Source organism: Hypanus sabinus, chromosome 5 (assembly GCF_030144855.1).
Source record: "Hypanus sabinus isolate sHypSab1 chromosome 5, sHypSab1.hap1, whole genome shotgun sequence".
Lineage (NCBI taxonomy): Eukaryota > Metazoa > Chordata > Chondrichthyes > Myliobatiformes > Dasyatidae > Hypanus > Hypanus sabinus.
In genome coordinates this window covers 932,025-953,354 of record NC_082710.1, presented here as the reverse complement: position 1 = coordinate 953,354, position 21,330 = coordinate 932,025, and the positions used below count along the sequence as shown (strand labels likewise).

At 40.9% G+C, this 21,330-nt stretch overlaps 1 protein-coding gene across 1 annotated transcript in view; it reads left to right on the top strand.

The window, feature by feature from the left end:
• LOC132393879 (UDP-glucuronosyltransferase 2A1-like) overlaps positions 1-21,330 on the top strand; it is an 89,186-nt gene that overhangs the window by 29,525 nt on the left and 38,331 nt on the right. The window contains 1 exon segment of the mRNA XM_059969285.1: positions 14,020-14,168. Coding sequence (XP_059825268.1) covers positions 14,020-14,168 — 149 coding nt within the window.

Below are 21,330 nucleotides of genomic sequence, written 5' to 3'. Positions count from 1 at the left end.
AAGCCACGATTGTTGGGTCTGTGAGTATATTACTGAGTCTGTGACATTTAAAGGGAATACCATTTTCTATCTGCGGTCTGCGAGAGAGATGTTTCTGGCCCTGAGCAAGTGGAGCAGGTGTTGTTTTGTGCTGGGTGATTGGACTCTAGCGTCCACTCCCACGTGCCGGATGTGACCCTCCTGCCCACCTGTGCTCTCTGGGTGAGCTATGGTCAAAAATAACCCCAATGCGTACAGGGCACTCCAGTGGGATTGTTAACACCTTTTCCCCTTTTAGTGCCACCTGCTTATGCATCTGGAGCAGAGTGAAGATACCGAGGGACGATTTCAGTTACATTTTGAGGGGCATTGTTTTGAGACAGATATTTCAGATTAAAACCAACGGCGCATGCGTACCAACTTTAATCGTCTGCATGTACAAGTATATCATAACAGGCATCATTACATCATCCTGTGGGCTTTGGGCCGCCCGCAAAGATTTTGGGTATATTGGGAAGAATTGCCCGAACCGCCTGTGCTAACTCTGTCTTGGAGGCACAGGGTGATACCGCTAGGCCTTGTTGACCAAACCCCCCTCCCTGCTGTTCCATCTCCTTTCGCCACCCCTTCCCCCACCGTGCCAGTGTCAGCGTGGTTGGGATGGGCGGATGACGGTGAAGGTGGATTCAGGTAACAGATAGGAAGGCAAAAAAAAAGAAACATTTTGCGGCCTGTCCCCTGGAGAAGAATCGGTAGTTACTGCTAAATCTGACGCGAAGAGCCCAGTGGCGTCCAAGATACTTGTAAGAACTTGGGGAAGTGGAGAGAGTGACCGGGCACAGATTTCACCTCTGAAGTGGAGGGCAGCTTCACTCAGCATATCTGTGGTGTAAAAAGGAGAGATGTGTACTCTGAGTCTGAAGACCAGGGCCACACGAGGAGGAGGATTTACCTCTGGTTAAGGCCCCATGATCAAAGTATGATTCCCCAGAGCTAGAAGATAGCCCCACTATACAGGGACCCTGGGATGGCATCTCCTGAGCACGGGTCCTCTGGACTGGTGAGCGATGCTACAGGAGAGTGGCCATGTGAAGAGGCAGACTTGCCTTCTGGGAGGCTGCGAAGCCAGGGCATCTATTCCCAGGAAAGGGGGAAGGATCCAGGGGAGGCGTCGACTGTGAGTGGAGGGTCACCGGCTGTTGCCTCAGTCAAGACCAAGTGCCATGTTGAGGAGCGCCTGGCTCTGGTGCACGAGGGGAACTGGAGCACCACCCTGCATGGTTATTCCAACGGAGAGAGGCCCAACAGGTGAGGAGGGAGGGGACACTCCCTAGTGCTGTGACAAGGGTGTGGAGCTGGGCATGGTCTGGACTCCATCCAAACTCCAGGAGGGTTAGTGGGCTGTCTGCTCCGAATTCGGAGTGTGGGAGCTGCGATAGAACCGAAATTCCGGGTGAAGTGGCTATAAAAGTTCGCAAACCCCATGAAGTGCTGTACCTGTTTGACTGTAGACAGTTTGGGCCACTCTGCAACTGCCTGAACTTTAGTAGGGACCCAGTTATGCTTGCCTTTTTGTTGGCTTTGTGGAACAGTCCGTGTTCCAAGGCTGTACCGGTATCCATCTCCCTCTTTTCCTTCGCTACATCGACGACTGCATTGGTGCTGCCTCTTGCACGCATGCTGAGCTCGTCGACTTCATTAACTTTGCCTCCAACTTTCACCCTGCCCTCAAATTTACCTGGTCCATTTCCGACACCTCCCTCCCCTTTCTTGATCTTTCTGTCTCCATCTCTGGAGACGGCCTATCTACTGATATCTACTATAAGCCTACAGACTCTCACAGCTACCTGGACTATTCCTCTTCCCACCCTGTCTCTTGCAAAAAGGCTATCCCCTTCTCACAATTCCTCTGTCTCTGCCGCATCTGCTCTCAGGATGAGGCTTTTCTTTCCAGGACGAAGGAGATGTCTTCCTTTTTTAAACAAAGAGGCTTCCCTTCATCCACCATCAACTGTGCTCTCAAACGCATCCCTCACCCCATCCACCCACCACCCCACTCGGGATAGAGTTCCCCTTGCCCTTACCTACCACCCCACTAGCCTCCAGGTCCAACATATAATTCTCCGTAACTTCCGCCACCTCCAACGGGATCCCACTACCAAACACATTTTTCCCTCCCCCCCCCCCCTTTCTGGTTTTCGCAGGGATCGCTCCCTACGTGACTCCCTTGTCCACTCATCCCCCCCATCCCTTCCCACCGATCTCCCTCCTGGCAGTTATCCTTGTAAACGGAACAAGTGCTACACCTGCCCTTACACTTCCTCCCTCACCACCATTCAGGGTCCCAGACAGTCCTTCCAGGTGAGGCAACACTTCACCTGTGAGTCGGCTGGTGTGGTATACTGTGTCCGGTGTTCCCGGTGTAGCCTTTTATATATTGGTGAGACCTGACGCAGAATGGGAGACCATTTCGCTGAACACCTACGCTCGGTCCGCCAGAAAAAGCAGGATCTCCCAGTGGCCACACATTTTAATTCCACGTCCCATTCCCATTCTGATGTGTCTATCCATGGCCTCCTCTATTGCCAAAATGAATCCAAACTCAGGTTGGAGGAACAACAGCTTATATACTGGCTGGGTATCCTCCAACCTGATGGCTTGAACATTGACTGCTCTAACTTCCGTTAAGGCTCCTCCTCCCCTTCTTACCCCATCCCTGACATTTTTAGTTGTTGCCTGTTCTCCATCTCCCTCTGGTGCTCCCTCCCTCCTTTCTTTCTCCTGAGGCCTCCCGTCCCATGATCCTTTCCATTCTCCAGCTCTGTACCACTTTCTCCAATCACCTTTCCAGCTCTTAGCTTCATCCCACCCCCTCCGGTCTTCTCCTATCATTTAGCATTTCCCCCTCCCCCCACTACTTTCAAATCTCTTACTATCTTTCCTTTCGGTTAGTCCTGACGAAGGGTCTCGGCCCGAAACGCCAACAGCGCTTCTCCCTATAGATGCTGCCTAGCCTGCTGTGTTCTACCAGCGTTTTGTGTGTGTTGTTTGAATTTCCAGAATCTGCAGATTTCCTCGTGTTTGCCGATAGCATATGCTACTTCTGCTGCTAGGTTAATCCGGCACTGTGTATATAGCCGAAAACGACACCTGGTCTTTATGGAATTCACATTTTTCTGGTTTGGTGCACAGGTCATTTTCAAGAAGCCGTTTGAGAACACTCTGGACAGGCAGGTTGTGTTCCTGATGAGAGCAGGAATAGAAAAGGGTACACAAATACACGATACACTGTCCCGTACCCCGTGACCGGGTTAAGAACCAGTAGAAATGGAAAACACCTTGGAGTTTGGTATTACCGTAAACTAATAGCGTTTATTAGTAAACTAAGCAATACAGTACTATAAAATGCAAATATATAAACCAGGTTAGCAATGATATATGCAGAAGTGTGGAAACAGGAACCAAAACCAGGCTTTTTCAGAGCTAGGGGTAGATGGATACAGTCTTACGATATGATGCAGAGTTCAATTCAGTTCAAGGTAGTTGTTTGAGTATCGTTGGAGGGAGAGAGAGGTGATGAGAGGTGATGCCATTGCTGTTGATCTTCCCATTGTCTTCCTGTTGTGGTCACCAACTATGACCATACCACGTACAACCATTCTTCAGTGGCAAAACTATCACCCAGGCAAGGGAAGACACACAAATAGTTCCCCACCGGTCGCACCTTTTCACCTTTTCGGCCACAGATCGATTCCCCGAATCAGACCTCCAAAACCCCCACCTTCACATGGGTGCACAAAGCTCGTTCAGTGTCCTATACTGTGTCTGCCTGTGTCTTAGCAGACCTGTTTTTATCTCCACATGCTGGACACCGGCTGTCCATCAACCAGCTCCTTCCTGCTGTCTCTGCAGGAATCTTAACAAGCAGGCAAAAGTGTCCTTGGAGAAAAGGTAAACAATCAGCAAAGGAACCATAACATTAAATCTTATCTCTCTTATCTCTCTCTCTCTCTTTCATTTGCACTGGATGCCTCCCCCCCCCCCCCCCCCCACAATAGCAGCACAGTTCATAGGGTCAATTCTGGACCCCATCTCAAACTCAGTTTGCCCATCACAACACAAATACACAAACTGGTTCAACATTTCCTTGAGCATATTGTTAACCAAGGCCAGGAATACAACAGGGACTCTGGCCAGACCAAAAGGTGTCACCAAGTATTCTTAGTAGTTATTAGAGGTGTTGAAAGCCATTTTCCACTCATCCCCTTCTCTTATGCGAAACAGATTATAAGCATTGCACAGATCAGTTTTGGAAAATATGGTTGCTCCCTGGAGATACTCAAACGCAGACGCCAGCAGGGGGAAGTGGGTAGCGACTCTTTATTGATATTGTTCTGGGGCCAATTATCAACACAGGAATGGAGCTTGCCATCTTTCCTGTTCACAAAAAAGAAGCCCACTCCTGCCAGTGAGGTTGATGGATGAATAAACCCCATGGCCAATGCCTCCTTGATGTATTCCTCCATTGCAGCCCCGGGACGAACAGTGCCAGACAGGAAGTCTATGGACATTCATATGACCAGTATGGGAGCAGGCATTAGAGTTTCACTGAAAACCTCAAGGAGATCTGCATATTCAGCCGGAATCCCAGACACAGGGAGGGATTCATGGAATGGAGCTTGAGCTGGACCTAGACAGACATGCTGGTCCCCACAGTTGGAGGACTTTCAGAAACCAATCGATCTGTGGATTATGTTGGGATAACCAGGGGAGATGAAGTACCAATGACAGTTCAGATGAAACAACCAGGTAGAAAGATATTTATTCATGATGGTTACCTTTGAGCACCAGTTGGAGGGGTTGGGTGGAAAGATGGATCTGGCTGGTGGAATATGGGGTATCCTTGCTCCCACAAAGCATTGAACAGGCTGACTGGAGGTCCATCTAGGAAATTGACCATGAAGCCATTTTTTGCACATCATCACCAAAACAACCAGACTGGGCTTCGAACATCAGCTCACAATAGATAATAAAACTTCTGCAGTCATCGGGATCACCAGAATATCTGCCCGATGGTGGAACAGTTGGTTCTTGTATGGATGCGGGAGTCTGTGATGATCTGAAAGTGAGTCTGTTCTGGACCTGGCGCGAGAGTGGGAGCAGTCGTGGCAGAGGTTGTTGGGTCAGCAGAAAAGGAGGAACTACAAAATGCTGGGAGTGGGTGTAAGGCAGCCAGAGGCTGCAGAATTTCATCGGCAAGAATGCCAGTGGCTGTCAGCTGATGCTGTCTGTCCTCAGTGAGTTCGTGGAAGGCGGCCATGAGAGCAGAAATCGCAGACACCCGAGTCCGATTGTCTGCGGTGAGCTGTTCAACCATTGCGGCTAGGGATGATACCTGTTCCTCCAGATGAGACTGGGCTTGTTGGCATGAGATTATCTGCCTCATTGCTCCCATAACTTCGCTCAGAACAGATTCCATTGCCTGTAGCTTGTCTCCTACCTAACCAATGAATATCAGGGCCATGGTCATCTGCTGGGTCCGTCTGGGTTCGAGACTTGCTGTCACCGAGTTCGGATATTGCCCAAGTGTGGAGCAAGAGACACTGACAGTGCACAGACTTTAATGTGAGCAGAGTTAGAGGGAAAGAAAATAATAAATGCTAGGCCAAATAGGGCTATTAACTAAAACTTTCAAATGGAAAACGAAGCTGACACTGCGCCTGAAAGAAATAAATATAAAACAAATACCACTAGTCTCAGAATTATCACAATGGAATAATAATTAGCTGACACATGCATATTTATGAGTGCAATTGCTGTATCTGCTGCGCTGGGTTTAAGTCTCAACGAGCACTACGGCGGAATGAATGGAGTTAAATACTATCACAATGAAATAATAATTAGTTGACACGAGTGCAGTTGCCGTATCTGCTGTGCTGCTGAATCTGTGGTTGTCACAGAGGGTGACCAATAGGGATTGTTCCACTTGGATGAGCACCAGAGGAAGAAGGAACCACTGAGGTAGCTACAGCTCAAGAAGTCCCAAGGGGCTTTTACAAGGATGCTACAGGAACTGGACTGCCTCACCCTTTCATTCTCTCGAAGGGGAGGGGTGCCTGTAGGCAGCTTGCGGAGCTGCCAGCAGAGGATGGCTCCTCTGATACAGTCCAACTAGAGTTATTGAAGAGGTCCATTCCTTTAATAAGGCTTAATTCTCGCCGGACTCGGGTATTGAAGGTGCACGCATGACTTAGCAAGATTAACTCTGAAGGTGCTGAGTGGCTAGATGGCTATCCTTGGAGAAGCTGAACACTGCTGTTAAACAGCTGTAGAGAGGCAAGTTCCCTGGACCAGCTGACATCAGAATTCCTCTGGGCCTTCTGGGACAACCAGGAGGGTTGATTATACCAGGGTATTGGGGGAAGGCCTGTTGATGGGTAAAATGATCTGCTCTTGGGCAGTTTGCAGGTAGAATCTGAGGTGAGGAGGGCAAATGCAATATTAGCATTCATTTCAAGCCAACTATAATATAAAAACAAGCATGTAATGTTGCTTTTTAAAGCACTGGGGAAGTCTCAGTTGGAGTATTGTGAGTAGGTTTGGGTGCCTTATCTTAAAAGATGTGCTGAAACTTGAGAGGTTCAAAGGAAACTCATGAAAATAATTCCAGGATTGATTGACTTGTTATATGATGAGTGTCTGATGGCTCTGGCCAGTATTCACCAGAATTCAGAAGAATGAGAAGTGACTAGACTTGGAGTATTTTGTGTGGTTTTGGTCTCCTTATTTGACAAAGGATATACTGATACTGGAGAGGGTTCAGGGTTCAGAGAAGATTCACAAGAATGATTCCAGGAATGTAAGGGTTATCATATAACCATATAACAATTACAGCACAGAAACAAGCCATCTCGGCCCTTCTAGTCCATGCGGAACGCTTACTCTCACCTAGTCCCACCTACCTGCACTCAGCCCATAACCCTCCATTCTTTTCCTGTCCATATACCTATCCAATTTTTTTTTTAAATGACAAAATGGAAGCTGCCTCTACCATTTCTACTGGAAGCTCATTCCACACAGCTACCACTCTCTGAGTAAAGAATTTCTTCTTCATGTTACCCCTAAACTTTTGCCCCCTAACTTTCAACTCATGTCCTCTTGTTTGAATCTTCCCTGCTCTCAATGGAAAAAGCCTATCCACATCAATTCTATCTATCCCCCTCATAATTTTAAATACCCCTATCAAGTCCCTCCTCAACCTTCTATGCTCCAAAGAGTAAAGACCTAACTTAACCCCTGAAGATGTAGTTAGAGTAAGGAAGAGATGGCGGGGACAGGTTTTTTCAGCGTCTTTTAACTCACAATTAAGGGGGGTATTTACCCTTATACATAAGTTGGTGCCTGTTCACCTTGTTAATGTTACTGATCAATCTGAAGATCAATCTGGCAGATACCTTATTATTCAGTGTGAAATTTTCTCAACCAGGTTCAATTTGGTCAATGTGTATGGGACAAATGATGACAATCCAGCTTTTTTCAGACATCTGTTGTTATCATTAGCTGCTCTGCCGGGCTACCTTGTTATAGGTGGTGATTTTAATTGTGCACTTCAACCTGAACTAGACAGATCTAAGGGGAAAGATACCTCTCACAATCAAACAAGAAAAGAGTTATTGCAACGTGTTAAAGACTTTAATTTAGTTGATATGTGGAGAAGGAAGAACCCAGATAAACTAGCTTTTTCTTGCTATTCTAGCACTTGCCAGACCTTTTCTAGAATTGATTAATACTTACTTTCAGCTACCTTAATATCTACAATTTCAAGCTGTTGGTATGACAGCATATTAATTTCGGATCATGCTCCAGTTTAATTTACTCAGAACCAGACTAGCGCTTTACATTACTCCCCAAGGTGGCGGCTTCAAAATATTTGGCTTAGGGATCCAGAATTTATAAAGTTTATTGAAGAACAGATAGACTACTATTTTGGAATTAATACGGACCAGACATCTGTAGCTATAAGATGGGAAGCCTTTAAAGCTTTTCTAAGAGGTCAGATGATTAGCTTCACCAGCTTTAAGCAAAAATGTCTTAGATTTGAAATAGAACAGCTCGAGAAAAGAATAAAAGAGACTGAATCTGAAATTTTTCAAAATCCCTCTCAGTAGCTATTTGCAGAACTTAACAAACTGAGAGCTAGATATAATGTCCATTGATAAGGTAACAAAAAGTTTGATGAGATTGAAGCAATCCTATTATGAGCAGGGTGAAAAGGCGAGTAAACTCTTGGCCTGGCGTATGAATCAGGAACAAACAGAAAGGACAATAAACTCCCTACAATCAGATGAGGGGGTGACAACTGCTGACCCAAAAGAAATAAATAATATCTTTTCGAGATTTTACCAAAATTTGTATACATCAGAATATTTGAATTCAACCCCACAAATACAAAAGGAATTTCTAGATTTGCTAGAATTTACACTACTGGATGAAATGTCCTTGACCTCACTGGAGTATAACTTAGAGGATAAAGAATTGTCTGAAGCCATAACTAACATGAAGGGAGGGAAAAGTCCTGAGCCTGATGGCATTCTGATTGAAATATATAAAATCTTTAAAACTAAATTAATACCACCTCTGCTTGATATGTATCAGGAGTCATTTGATACTGGATCCCTTCCCCCCCTCTCTTAATATGGCAGTAATTACACTACTACTAAAACCTGGAAAATCACCGTCCCTATGTGGATCTTATAGACCAATTTCTCTTCTAAATAATGATCTCAAAATTCTTTGTAAGGTATTAGCTCGGAGGCTGAAACCACTCTTGCCAAAGATGGTCCACCCTGACCAAAATGGTTTTGTTAAGGGAAGACAGGGCTTCCACAACATCCGAAGAGTGCTTAATATACTCTACGAAAAGTCTGGAAGCTCTGATAGTGCTATTTTGTCACTGGATGCCGAGAAAGCTTTTCATAGAGTGGAATGGCAATATTTGTTTAAAGTTTTAGAAAGATTCGGTATAGGGGGGAAATTTTTACGATGGATACAGCTTCTTTATTCTAACCCACAGGCTGAAATTTTAACTAATGGGCTTTTTCCGGCACCTTTCAAACTCCAAAGGGGAACAAGACAGGGCTGTCTCCCATCTCCCTTCCTGTTTATCCTGGCCATTGAGCCGCTTGCTATGGCAATTTGAAAAGAGGCTACCATAGCAGGAATAACTATAGGAGATATAGAACATCGCATAGCCCTGTACGCGGATGACGTAATTTTGTTTTGTTCTAACTTGAAACAAACATTACCTGCCTTAACTGACCTGATAAGTACTTTTGGTACTTTTGCAGGCTATAAAATAAACAACAATAAATCTGTAATATTATTCATGGATGAAGATGAGAGTCTCAGTCCCTCATTTCAAACTCCATTCATGGTGCCAGTACAGGGTTTTACTTATTTGGGTGTTAAAATCACTCCTACTATTGATGAAATTATCCCAACTAATTATAATCCTCTCACAGACTCAGTTATTCAACTTATAAACAGATGGTCAAAATTGCCTATATCTCTGATTGGACACATAAACATTCTAAAAATGTCAATTTCACCGAAGTTCCTGTTCCTTTTTCAATCTATCCCACTTTCTCCTCCATCGTCTTTCTTTTATTTATTAAAGGAAGTTTTTTCTAACTTTACCTGGAATAATAGACGTCCAAGACTCAGGCTTTCCTCATTATATTTGCCGTATGATAGAGGCGGCCTAAAGCTACCAAATCTTATCTGGTATTTTTGGGCGGCCCAAATTAGAGCAGGAATGTTCTACTTTGTTAAGGGTCACCCTCCTACTTGGGTCTCAATGGAATCCCAGTCGATCAATATCCCTCTAGATCTTTATTTGTATTCAGCAGATAAGAAAAAACTGATGAAACAAACTAAAAATCCTTTTTTAAAAAATACAATGATGATTTGGCATGATGCTGTTGCATATTTGGGAGAGACATCACAGTTATCCCAGTGTACCCCCATCTTTGATAATGATGGCTTTAGGCCTGGCAGAGCAGACCAAGGCATAGTAAAGGTGTCTGATCTTTATAGGGGGCGATACATTTATGTCATTTCAAGAACTCAAGGCCACATATGGAATTCCAACAAAACACTTTTAAATACCTTCAGTTGCGAAGTTTTATTATGTCCAGGCAAGGCAACAGTTTGAAACTCCCTCCTTTATCTACCCTAGAAGACATCACTCTAAACTTATCTGAAGCTAAGGAACATGTTTCTGTACTATAAAATTTATTTGTGAGTCAGCTGGAGACGCTCATGGAGTGAGTACCGTTTTGGATTCGCTCCATAACTTTTACTTTTTTTAACCTTTGATCACCCTTATTCAGCGTATTTTTACCTATACCGAAAGTTTCTTTATTCTTTTTTTTTGGATTTACTGCTAAGCGTTTGTTGTGAACTTTTGATGATATGCAAACAGAAATGTCTCTCAGGTCTAAGGGACGGGATCCCGGACGTAATCCGAACGGTAACGGAAAAAAGCAGGCTCCGACACAACAAACACCATTAACTTTTGAATTGTTTATGGAGGTTTTGAATCAAAAATTTGCTGAACTACAACAATTTTTTAAAGAAGATATAAAGGCTTTTCAAGAGTACATGGTTAAGACGGATTTAGTAATTAAACAGCAACAAACTCTTATTGCGTCTCTGCAAGAAGAAGCTCGGAAGCGAGATTTGACTATTGGAAAACTGCAACAGGATTTAATTTCGACCATTAAGCTGATGGAAGCCCTTAAAGCCAAGAGTGACGATTTTGAGAATCGGTACAGAAGACAGAACTTACGTATACTTGGTCTTCCAGACGGCATAGAAAAAGATGACCCTTCGAAATATTTTGCTCAACTTTTAAAAGAAGCGTTTCCGACAATTTTCCCGAATAACCCCCCTTTATTGGATCGGGCACATGGAATTCGGCGTCGATCACCGAGTGTTACAGACAAACCTTCGGTGATAGTTGTCCGGTTCCATTATGTACATGACAAAGAACAAGTTATAAGAGCAGCTCGTCGAGCAGGAATGATTAAAATCAAAGATTTTTCCTTCCGTCTGATCGAAGATTTTAGTTCAGATCTTTTAAAAAGAAGGCTTCTTTTTAAACCGTTGATGGCTGAATGTTATGAGAAAAATCTGAAACCTGCGCTTCTATACCCTGCGAAGCTTCGAATTTCTCCGTCGAATGCTCCACGACAGGTTTTCATTTCAACTTCAGAAGTGAGAAAATATCTGGAGGAGAACTTCCCTACTGCTACAGACACCAGTCTTTAATAAATGAATGATTCTGATCGTATAAAATTTATTTGCAAGCAGATGCAAAGAGTCATCAAACAACATACTTTGAGCATGGAGAATTGATTTGAATGAGAATCTATCTCAAAAAGAATGGTCAGAAGCTCATTCCTTAGTTCAAACCCAATCAGTGAACACTCACTCTAATTATTACAATATAAATGGATAACCAGACAGTACATTACTCCAGTCAGATTGCATCATTTTAACCCCAACATTCCAGACACTTGCATTAAATGTAATCATCAAAAGGGACCTCTGTTTCATTGTATGTGGGAGTGCCCCCGGATTATTTGTTTCTGGAAGAAGGTGCTGGATTTGATTAGTCAGATTATTGGGAAAAAGGTACCCCTCAATTCTAAATTATGTATTCTGAATATTTATTCAAGTGATTTTGTAACCTCCAAAAATGTAAGATCTCTGCTTAACATTTGTTTTTTGGAAGCTAAACGCTGCATTGCCTATTCATGGAAGAAACCATCAACCAATGGACTCTCACAATGGTTGAAAGGAATGACTTCTTATCTTGCTCTGGGAAAGATAAGCTACATTACAAAAAACAAACTTGACAAATTTCGAGAAATATGGAACATTTTTTACAAGTTCCTGGAGATTAATGTTCAAGATGTTGAAAGTAATGAACTGAATTGACTGCTTTTTTTTTCATGGTGGGATGGTTTCGTCTTTTTTTATATGTATTTTTTTTTGTTTTTTTTCTACAACTTTGTTATCTTTTCAATTTATGAATGATATATATTGTTTTTTTCTTTTTATTCTGTAAAAACAATAAAGAGATGTTTAAAAAAAAAACTCTATCCCCCTCATAATTTTAAATACCTCTATCAAGTTCCCCCCTCAACCTTCTACGCTCCAAAGAATAAAGACCTAACTTGTTCAACCTTCCTCTGTAACTTAGGTGCTGAAACCCAGGATATATTCTAGTAAATCTCCTCTGTACTCTCTCTCTATTTTGTTGACATCTTTCCTATAATTCGGTGACCAGAACTATACACAATACTCCAAATTCAGCCTTACCAATGCCTTGTACAATTTTAACATTACATCCCAACTGCTATACTGAATGCTCTGATTTATAAAGGCCAGCATACTAAAAGCTTTCTTCACCACCCTGTCCACATGAGATTCTACCTAGAGAGAACTATATGCCATTATTCCTAGATCACTCTGTTCCACTGCATTCCTCAGTGCCCTACCATTTACCATGTATGTCCTATTTTGATCAGTCCTACCAAAATGTAGCACCTCACACTTTTCCTTGCCTTACACAATTCAATATCCTTCTCCTTAGTGGATACTAAAGAAAAGAAATTGATCAAAATCTCCCCCATCTCTCTTGGCTCCACACATAGATGTCCGCTGTGATTCCCTCAGGAACCAATTTTATCCCTCACTATCCTTTTGCTATTAATATAACTGTAGAAACCCACTGGATTTATTTTCACCTTACTTGTTCAAGCAACCTCATATCTTCTTTTAGTTTTTCTAATTTCTTTCTTAAGATTCTTTTTATATTCTTTATATTCCTCGAGCACCTCATTTACTCCCTGCTGCCTATATTTATTGTAGATCTCTCTCTTTTTCGAAACCAAGTTTCCAATATCCTTTGAAAACCACGGCTCTCTGAAACTTTTAACCTTTCTTTTCAACCTAACAGGAACATAAAGATTCTGTACCCTCAAAATTTCACCTTTAAATGACCTCCATTTCTCTATTACATCCTTCCCATAAAACAAATTGTCCCAATACACTCCTTCTAAATCTTTTCGCATCTCCTCAAAGTTAGCTTTTCTCCAATCAAAAATCTCAACCCCGGGTCCAGACCTATCCTTCTCCATAATTATATTGAAACTAATGGCATTGTGATCACTGGACCCGAAGTGTTCCCCAACACATACCTCTGTCACCTCACCTATCTCATTCCCTAACAGGAGATCCAACACTGCCCCTTCTCTAGTTGGTACCTGTATGTATTGCTGCAAAAAACTATCCTGGATACATTTTACAAACTCCAAACCATCCAGCCCTTTTACAGAATGGGCTTCCCAGTCTATGTGTGGAAAATTAAAATCTCCCACAATCACAACCATGTGCTTAATACAAGTATCTGCTATCTCCTTACAAATTCCCTTCTCCGATTCTTGCTCCCCATTATGTGGTCTATAATACACCCCTATAAGTGTTACTACACCTTTCCCATTCCTCAATTCCTTCCACATAGCCTCCCTAGACAAGCCCTCTAATCTATCCTGCCAAAGCACCGCCCAGAATGTTGGTGAGGGAGGAAGTGTAAGGGCAGGTGTAGCACTTGTTCCGTTTACAAGGGTAAGTGCCAGGAGGGAGATTGGTGGGAAGGGATGGGGGGGACGAGTGGTCAAGGGAGTTGCGTAGGGAGCGATCCTTGTGGAAAGCAGAAAGGGGGGGAGGGAAAGATGTGGTGGGTAGTGGGATCCCGTTGGAGATGGCAGAAGTTATGGAGAATTATATGTTGGACCTGGAAGCTGGTGGGGTGGTAGGTGAGGACAAGGGGAATCCTATCCCAAGTGAGAAACTGATTTCTTTTTTTTTATTGTAGATAATGCTACCAATACAGAGATTCTCAGAAATGATTCACAGTGTATGGAATTAATTCTAAAAATCTCCTGTTTGTTCTTTTGCTGTTTACATTAGGTGAATCAACAACTTTGTGTGAGATAATGGGCAAGGCAGAGATTTGGCTGATTCGAACATATTGGGATTTTGAATTTCCTCGTCCACTGCTGCCCAACTTTGTGTTTGTAGGAGGGCTTCACTGTCGGCCAGCAAATCCCCTGCCTCAGGTATGCCAGAAAAAAAGCAGTAAAATCTTTGCCATATAAAACAAATGGAACAAAAGGTAGTACAGAGCCTCTGCGACAGATTTCATAACCAATCCCTCTGTCTTGGTTTTGGAGGCAGGCATTTGACACTATTCATTTATATCTCTCTCTCACAGGGATTCTGCTTTCATTGATAAAGCATTTGGGGAAAGATTTTATTAAATGATGTGGGACCAAAATCTTCCACAGATTGTGAAATTAAGATAGAAATACTGCAAACATTTCAGTTACATCTTGGAGGAAAGCAGGGAAGTTCCAAGCTGAATACCTTTGAATGAATCAGATTCACATGAAAACCTATCAACCTGAAACATTAGTTCAATTTCAAGTTCAAGTTTTTAATTAACGTTCAACCATACATGAACAGCTATGAATACAGCCAAATGAAACAGTGTTCCTCTGGAGCCAAGGTGCAAAACACAGTACCAACAGCCATCACAGCATATAGCACATACAGGATAGCAGTAAACATACTTTCACACAATATAGATAAAGCCTAAGTCCTTGAGTGACATGCCCTGTAAGTTGATGGTGCATGGGTGTTGCTGGTCAGAACAAGCCATTTTCAGCAGTCCCCATATGAATATACACATGCACGCAATCCAGCTTACCATTGCGCTGATTGAACACTGGAGGGCAGCACTGATGAGAGGGCTATTTCCCAAACTAGCATGGATGCTGTTAGCTTTCTTTCCTTCTCCAGAGATCAGCTGGCTGTACAATTGAGTATTTCCAAGTTGTGCTTTTATTTTTGAGGCTGGTGACATTTATCAGTTAAACACGTACAAACAAGTTGGATGAACTCAGTAGGTCGGGCAGCATCTGTTGAAAGGAGCAGTCAACTTTTCGGGCTGAGACCCTTCGTCAGGACTAAAGAAGGAGGGGGCAGGGGCCATATAAAGAAGGTGGGGGGAGGGTGGAATGTGCCAGGTGAAAAACCAATCAGAGGAAAGATCAAGGGGTGGGGGAAAGGGAAGCAGGGAGGGGATAGGCAGTATCAACTCCCCCACCCATTGATCTTTCCTCTGATTGGTTTTTCACCTGGCACATTCCATCCTCCCCCCACCTTCTTTATAGGGCCCCTGCCCCCTCCTTCTTTAGTCCTGACGAAGGGTCTCGGCCCAAAACTTTGACTGCTCCTTTCAACGGATGCTGCCCAACCTGCTGAATTCATCCAGCTTGTTTGTATGTGTTTATTTGATCACAGCATCTGCAGTGTACTTTGTGTTGACATTTATCAGTTGTCCCTTCCAGTGAAATTGTTCATCAATATACACAACTGAAAAAGTGTTGCCAGTTGTAAAACACCTTTATTGAATCAATTGGCAGGAGGATTGCTGAGATGTACCCATTGCCTAAGATTTTGTTAGTTCTGTGTCTCAGCTTCATGCCTCATTTCTAAGTACATTTGATTACCCTCCCCACATGCTCTTCTACACTTTGTGCTCAGCTTTGGCTTGATGGTAAGAATTGGAAGAGATGGCAGTTGAATGTGTGGCTGAGGAGTTGGTGCAGGGGGCAGGGTTTTAGATTTTTGGACCATTAGGATCTCTTCTGTGGAAGGTGGGACCTGTACAGATTGGAAGCGTTGCACCTGAACTCGAGGGGAAGCAACATCCTTGCTGGTAGGTTTCCTAGCATGGTTCGGATGGGTTTATGTACTATGGACATGTACAGGGAAATGTACTATGGACATGTGGTCGATGTTTAACATAGAACATAGAGTAGTACAGCACATTACAGGCCCTTCGGCCCACAATGTTGTGCCAACCCTCAAACCCTGCCTCCCATATAACCCCCCACCTTAAATTCCTCCATATACCTTTCTATTAGTCTCTTAAACTTCACTAGCGTATTTGCCTGCACCACTGACTCAGGCAGTGAATTCCACGCACCAACCACTCTCTGAGTGAAAAACCTTCCTCTAATATCCCCCTTGAACTTCCCTCCCCTTACCTTAAAGCCATGTCCTCTTGTACTGAGCAGTGGTACCCTGGGGAAGAGGCACTAGCTGTCCACTCTGTCTATTCCTCTTAATATCTTGTACACCTCTATCATGTCTCCTCTCATTCTCCTTCTCTCCAAAGAATAAAGCCCTAGCTCTCTTAATCTCTGATCATAATGCATACTCTCTAAACCAGGCAGCATCCTGGTAAATCTCCTCTGTACCCTTTCCAATGCTTCCACATCCTTCCAAAAGTGAGGTGACCAGAACTGGACACAGTACTCCAAGTGTGGCCTAACTAGAGTTTTATAGAGCTGCATCATTACATTGCGTCTCTTAAACTTTATCCCTCAACTTATGAAAGCTAACACCCCATAAGCTTTCTTAACTACCCTATCTACCTGTGAGGCAACTTTCAGGGATCTGTGGACATGTACCCCCAGATCCCTCTGCTCTTCCACACTACCACATATCCTGCCATTTACTTTGTACTCTGCCTTGGAGTTTGTCCTTCCAAAGTGTACCACCTCACACTTCTCCTGGTTGAACTCCATCTGCCACTTCTCAGCCCACTTCTGCATCCTATTGATGTCTCTCCGCAATCTTCGACAATCCTCTACACTATCTACAACACCACCAACCTTTGTGTCATCTGAAAACTTGCCAACCCACCCTTCTACCCCCACATCCAGGTCGTTAATAAAAATCACAAAAAATAGAGGTCCCAGAACAGATCCTTGTGGGACACCACTAGTCACAACCCTCCAATCTGAATGTATTCCCTCCACCACTATCCTCTGCCTTCTGCAGGCAAGCCAATTCTGAATCCACCTGGCCAAACTTCCCTGGATCCCATGCCTTCTGACTTTATGAAAAAGCCTACCATGAGGAACCTTGTCAAATGCCTTACTAAAATCCATGTAGATCACATCCACTGCACTACCCTCATCTATATTCCTGGTCACCTTCTCAAAGAACTCTATCAGGATTGTTAGGCATGATCTGCCCTTCACAAAGCCATGTTGTCTGTCCCTGATCTGACCATGATTCTCTAAACGCCTATAGATCCTATCTCTAAGAATATTTTCCAACAGCTTTCCCACCACAGACGTAAGGCTCACTGGTCTATAATTACCTGGACTATCCCTACTACCTTTTTTGAACAAGGGGACAACATTTGCCTCCCTCCAATCATCCGGTACCATTCCCGTGGACATAAAGATCCTAGCCAAAAGTTCTACTTCTAATTTTTTCCAAACTAAGACACAACATCACTTGAGAAAACCATTCAATTAATGCAGGGGAAGAAATATCTTTTCATTTTAATAAAATAGCCTTTCTTGCCAGTAGTGTAACAAATGCAATTACATGTTGATCTGAAGATGAGATACCCTGAATAAGATGCGGAACTATTCCAAATAGAACAGTCAATCTATCAGGTTGTAAATTAATTTTCAAAGCTTTAGAGATTGTAGAAAATAAAGATTTCCAAAATGATTTACATGAAGAACATGACCAGAACATATGACAAAGTAGCTACTTCAGTTTTATATCTATCGCAATAGTTATCTATACTAGAAAATATTTTAGATAGGCTCTCCTTACGTTAAATAATAACGGTGTACAATTTTAAATTGAATTAAACAATGGTTGGCACATACAGAAGAAGAATTTATGTTTTTCAAAACTCAAAGCCAATCTTCATTAACAAAGGTCATATTAGTTCTCTCTCCCAATCTTGTTTAATCTTTCGTGATAGCTTCTCTTTTTGTAACAAAAATAAGTTATAAATTCTACTAATGGAACCTTTCACTAAGGGATTCAATTTCAAAATGGTATCCAACAAATCAGATTCTTGTAAATATGGAAACTTAAGTAAATATTGTTGTAAAAAATGTCTAACCTGAAAATATTGCAAAAAATGTGTATGAACGAGAGAATATTTGTTAATTAACTCCTCAGAAGTCATCAATCGACCATCACAAAATAAATCTGTAAAAGGATGAATTTCTTTATTTTTCCATAGAAGAAAAATAGGGTCAGTTGTTGAAGGTTTAAATGAAAAGTTTCGATATAAAAAACTAGATAACTTAAATTGTTCAAAATTTTAAAAATTACGAAACTGAACCCAAATCCATAGGGATTGTTTAATAACCGGAGAAAGATTTAAATTTGGAATTTTAAAGAGCTGTAAAGGTAATGGAGCTCCTAAAATTGATGTTAAATGAAATTGTTTAACAGCTTTTAATTCCAAATCAACCCATAAAGTTTTTGGTTCTTATGAAGCCAATATAACCAAAAACATAATTGTCTGATAATCACAGCCCAATAATAGTCTTAAATTAGGAAGTGGAAATCCACCATCTTTTATCGATTTTTGTAAATGATACATTAATTCTCGGTCTCTTATTGTTCCAAATAAAAGAAGAAATAAGAGAGTCAATTTGATCGAAAAATTTTTTAGTTAAAAAGTTAGGTATATTTTGGAAAATGTATTAAAATCTTGGTAAAATCATTATTTTCACAACATGAATACGACCTATTAAAGAAAAAGTAAGTGGATTCCATCAGTTGTTTCATGGAGTCCATTAAAGGAACTATATTCTCTTTATAGAGATCTTTATATTTTTTAGTAAATATAATACCTAAATATCTAAATGTATTAACAATTCTAAAAGGAATATCATTATATATACTAACATGGACATTTAATGGAAACAATTCACTTTTATTCAAGTTAAGTTTATATCCTGAAAATTTACCAAAATCTTTAAGTGTTTCCAAAAGATTAGGAATTGATTCCTCAAGATTTGAAATAAAAACCAACAGATCATCTTCATAAAGAGAAATCTTATGTATGGTTCCATTCATAGAGATACCATGAATATTTTTAGCTTCGCGTAATGTTATAGCTAAAGGCTCCAATACAAGATTAAATAACAAAGGACTTAATGGACATCCTTGTCTAGTGCCACGAGAAAGTGGGAATAAAGTGCAATTATTAGTAATAACCATGGTAATAGGATTCTTATAAATCATTTGAATCCATCTATTGAAATTATTACCAAAAACAAATTTTACTAATACTTTAAACAAATATGGCCACTCAACTCTATCAAATGCCTTTTCTGCATTGAGAGAGATAACACATTGAGTTTGTTTAGATAATGATGAATATGTATTGTTCATCAATCTCCAAACGTTAGAAAAAGAATAATGGCCTTTAATAAAGCCTATTTGATCCATAGAAATTATTTTAGTTAAACATTTTCCAAGTGATTAGCCATTATTTTAGAGAGAATTTTTGCGTCCACATTTAATAGCGAAATAGGTCTCTATGATGAGCATTCAACAGGAACTTTTATCTTTTTTAAGAATTAAGGAAGTAGATGCTTCATAAAAAGAAGGTAAATTACCCTTCTCAAAGGATTCATGAAATATTTCCAAAAGATACAGAGAAAGTAACCTTTCAAATTTTTTATAAAATTCCACTGAATAATCATCAAGTCCAGGAGCTTTACCTGATTGCATTGATAAAATAGCTTTCTGAATTTCATGCTCGGTAATTGGAGCATCAAGTGTCTGTTGATCTTCAAGAGAAATTTGTGGAAATTTAATCTTATGTAGAAAAGCCTTCATTTTAGTGGAATATGCAGGAAATTGAGATCTATAAAGATCAGAGTAAAATCTTGAAAGGTATTATTAATGTCCTCATGATTACTTACTATATCTCCATTATTTTTATGAATCTTTAAGATTTGTCTTTTAGCTCTAGCTGCTCCTAATTGAGAAGCTAAGAGTTTATTATTTTTATCCCCAAAGATATAAAATTGACTTTTCAATTTAAGCAAATATCCTTCAATAGGATATGTTAGCAATAAATTATACCGTGATTGTAATTCTACTCTTCTTTTAAATGAAATAACATTTGGAAAGATTGCATTGATGTTATCTAATTCTTTAATTTGTTTAGAGATTTTATCTAATTCAAATCTTGTTTGTTTTTTCAGTTTAGCTATATACGAAATAATTTGACCGCGTAGATAAGCTTTTAATGTATCCCAAATTACTAACAGAGACGTTTCCTATATTATTAAAGAGAAAAAACTTTTATCTGAGCTTTGATAAACTCAACAAATTCTGAACTTTGTAATAAATGTTCTGAAAAATGCCAAAATGGTCTGGTAGAAACAACATCTTTCAGTTCAAATATTAAGTTTAAAGGAGCATGATCAGAAATAGCAATCACATCATACACACATTTCTGAACATTGAATAAAAGTCAAGAGTAAACTATAAAGTAGTCGATTCTCGAATATTTATTATGAACATGTGAGAAAAAGGAGTATTCTCTATCATTAGGGTGCATATGCCTCCAGACCTCAATTAAATCATAATCAATTAAAAAGGAATTAATAAGTGATGCAGAACGATGAGGAAGTTGATATTTGGATGATGACTTATCCATTAAAGGATTCAGACAAGTATTAAGATCACCACCCATTAATAACATAAATTCATTTAAATCCGGTAATAGAGCAAAAACAGTTTTAAAAAAATGAGGGATCATCAACATTTGGTCCATAAATATTAACCAAAACCATTTTCCTATTACAAATTATTCCTTTAACAATCAAAAATCTACCATTAATATCAGCTATAATATCCTCCTGATTAAAAGGAATATTGGAATCAATAAAAATAGAAACACCTCTAGTTTTACTCTGGGAATTTGCGTGATACTGAGGACCTTTGCGAAATTTTAAAAATCCATTTTTATCACGTAACCTGATATGCGTCTCTTGAGCAAAGATGATATCAGGCTGGAATCGGTTAATAAATTTAAATATTTTCTTTCGCTTAATAGGATGATTCCAACAGCGAACATTCCAAGTTAAAACATTTAAATGTTTAGATATCATCATGGAACTTTGTATCTAAGAACAATAGTTAGACGCATGTCAGGATAAGGTAGTCGAAAATGGCAGAGATGAACAACAATAAAAATAATTGGTGTATGCTTCGGGATTCCATAATGGGGACAAAAAAGAAAAAAGTCCCACCCAAACTACAAAGCCCAGAAACAAATCGATATCAATCAACGCAAGCCCCAAGAAAGGCAAAGATGCACCTCCACCTACCTGTTAAAAAAGAAAGAAAGAAAAATTTAATCTCTGT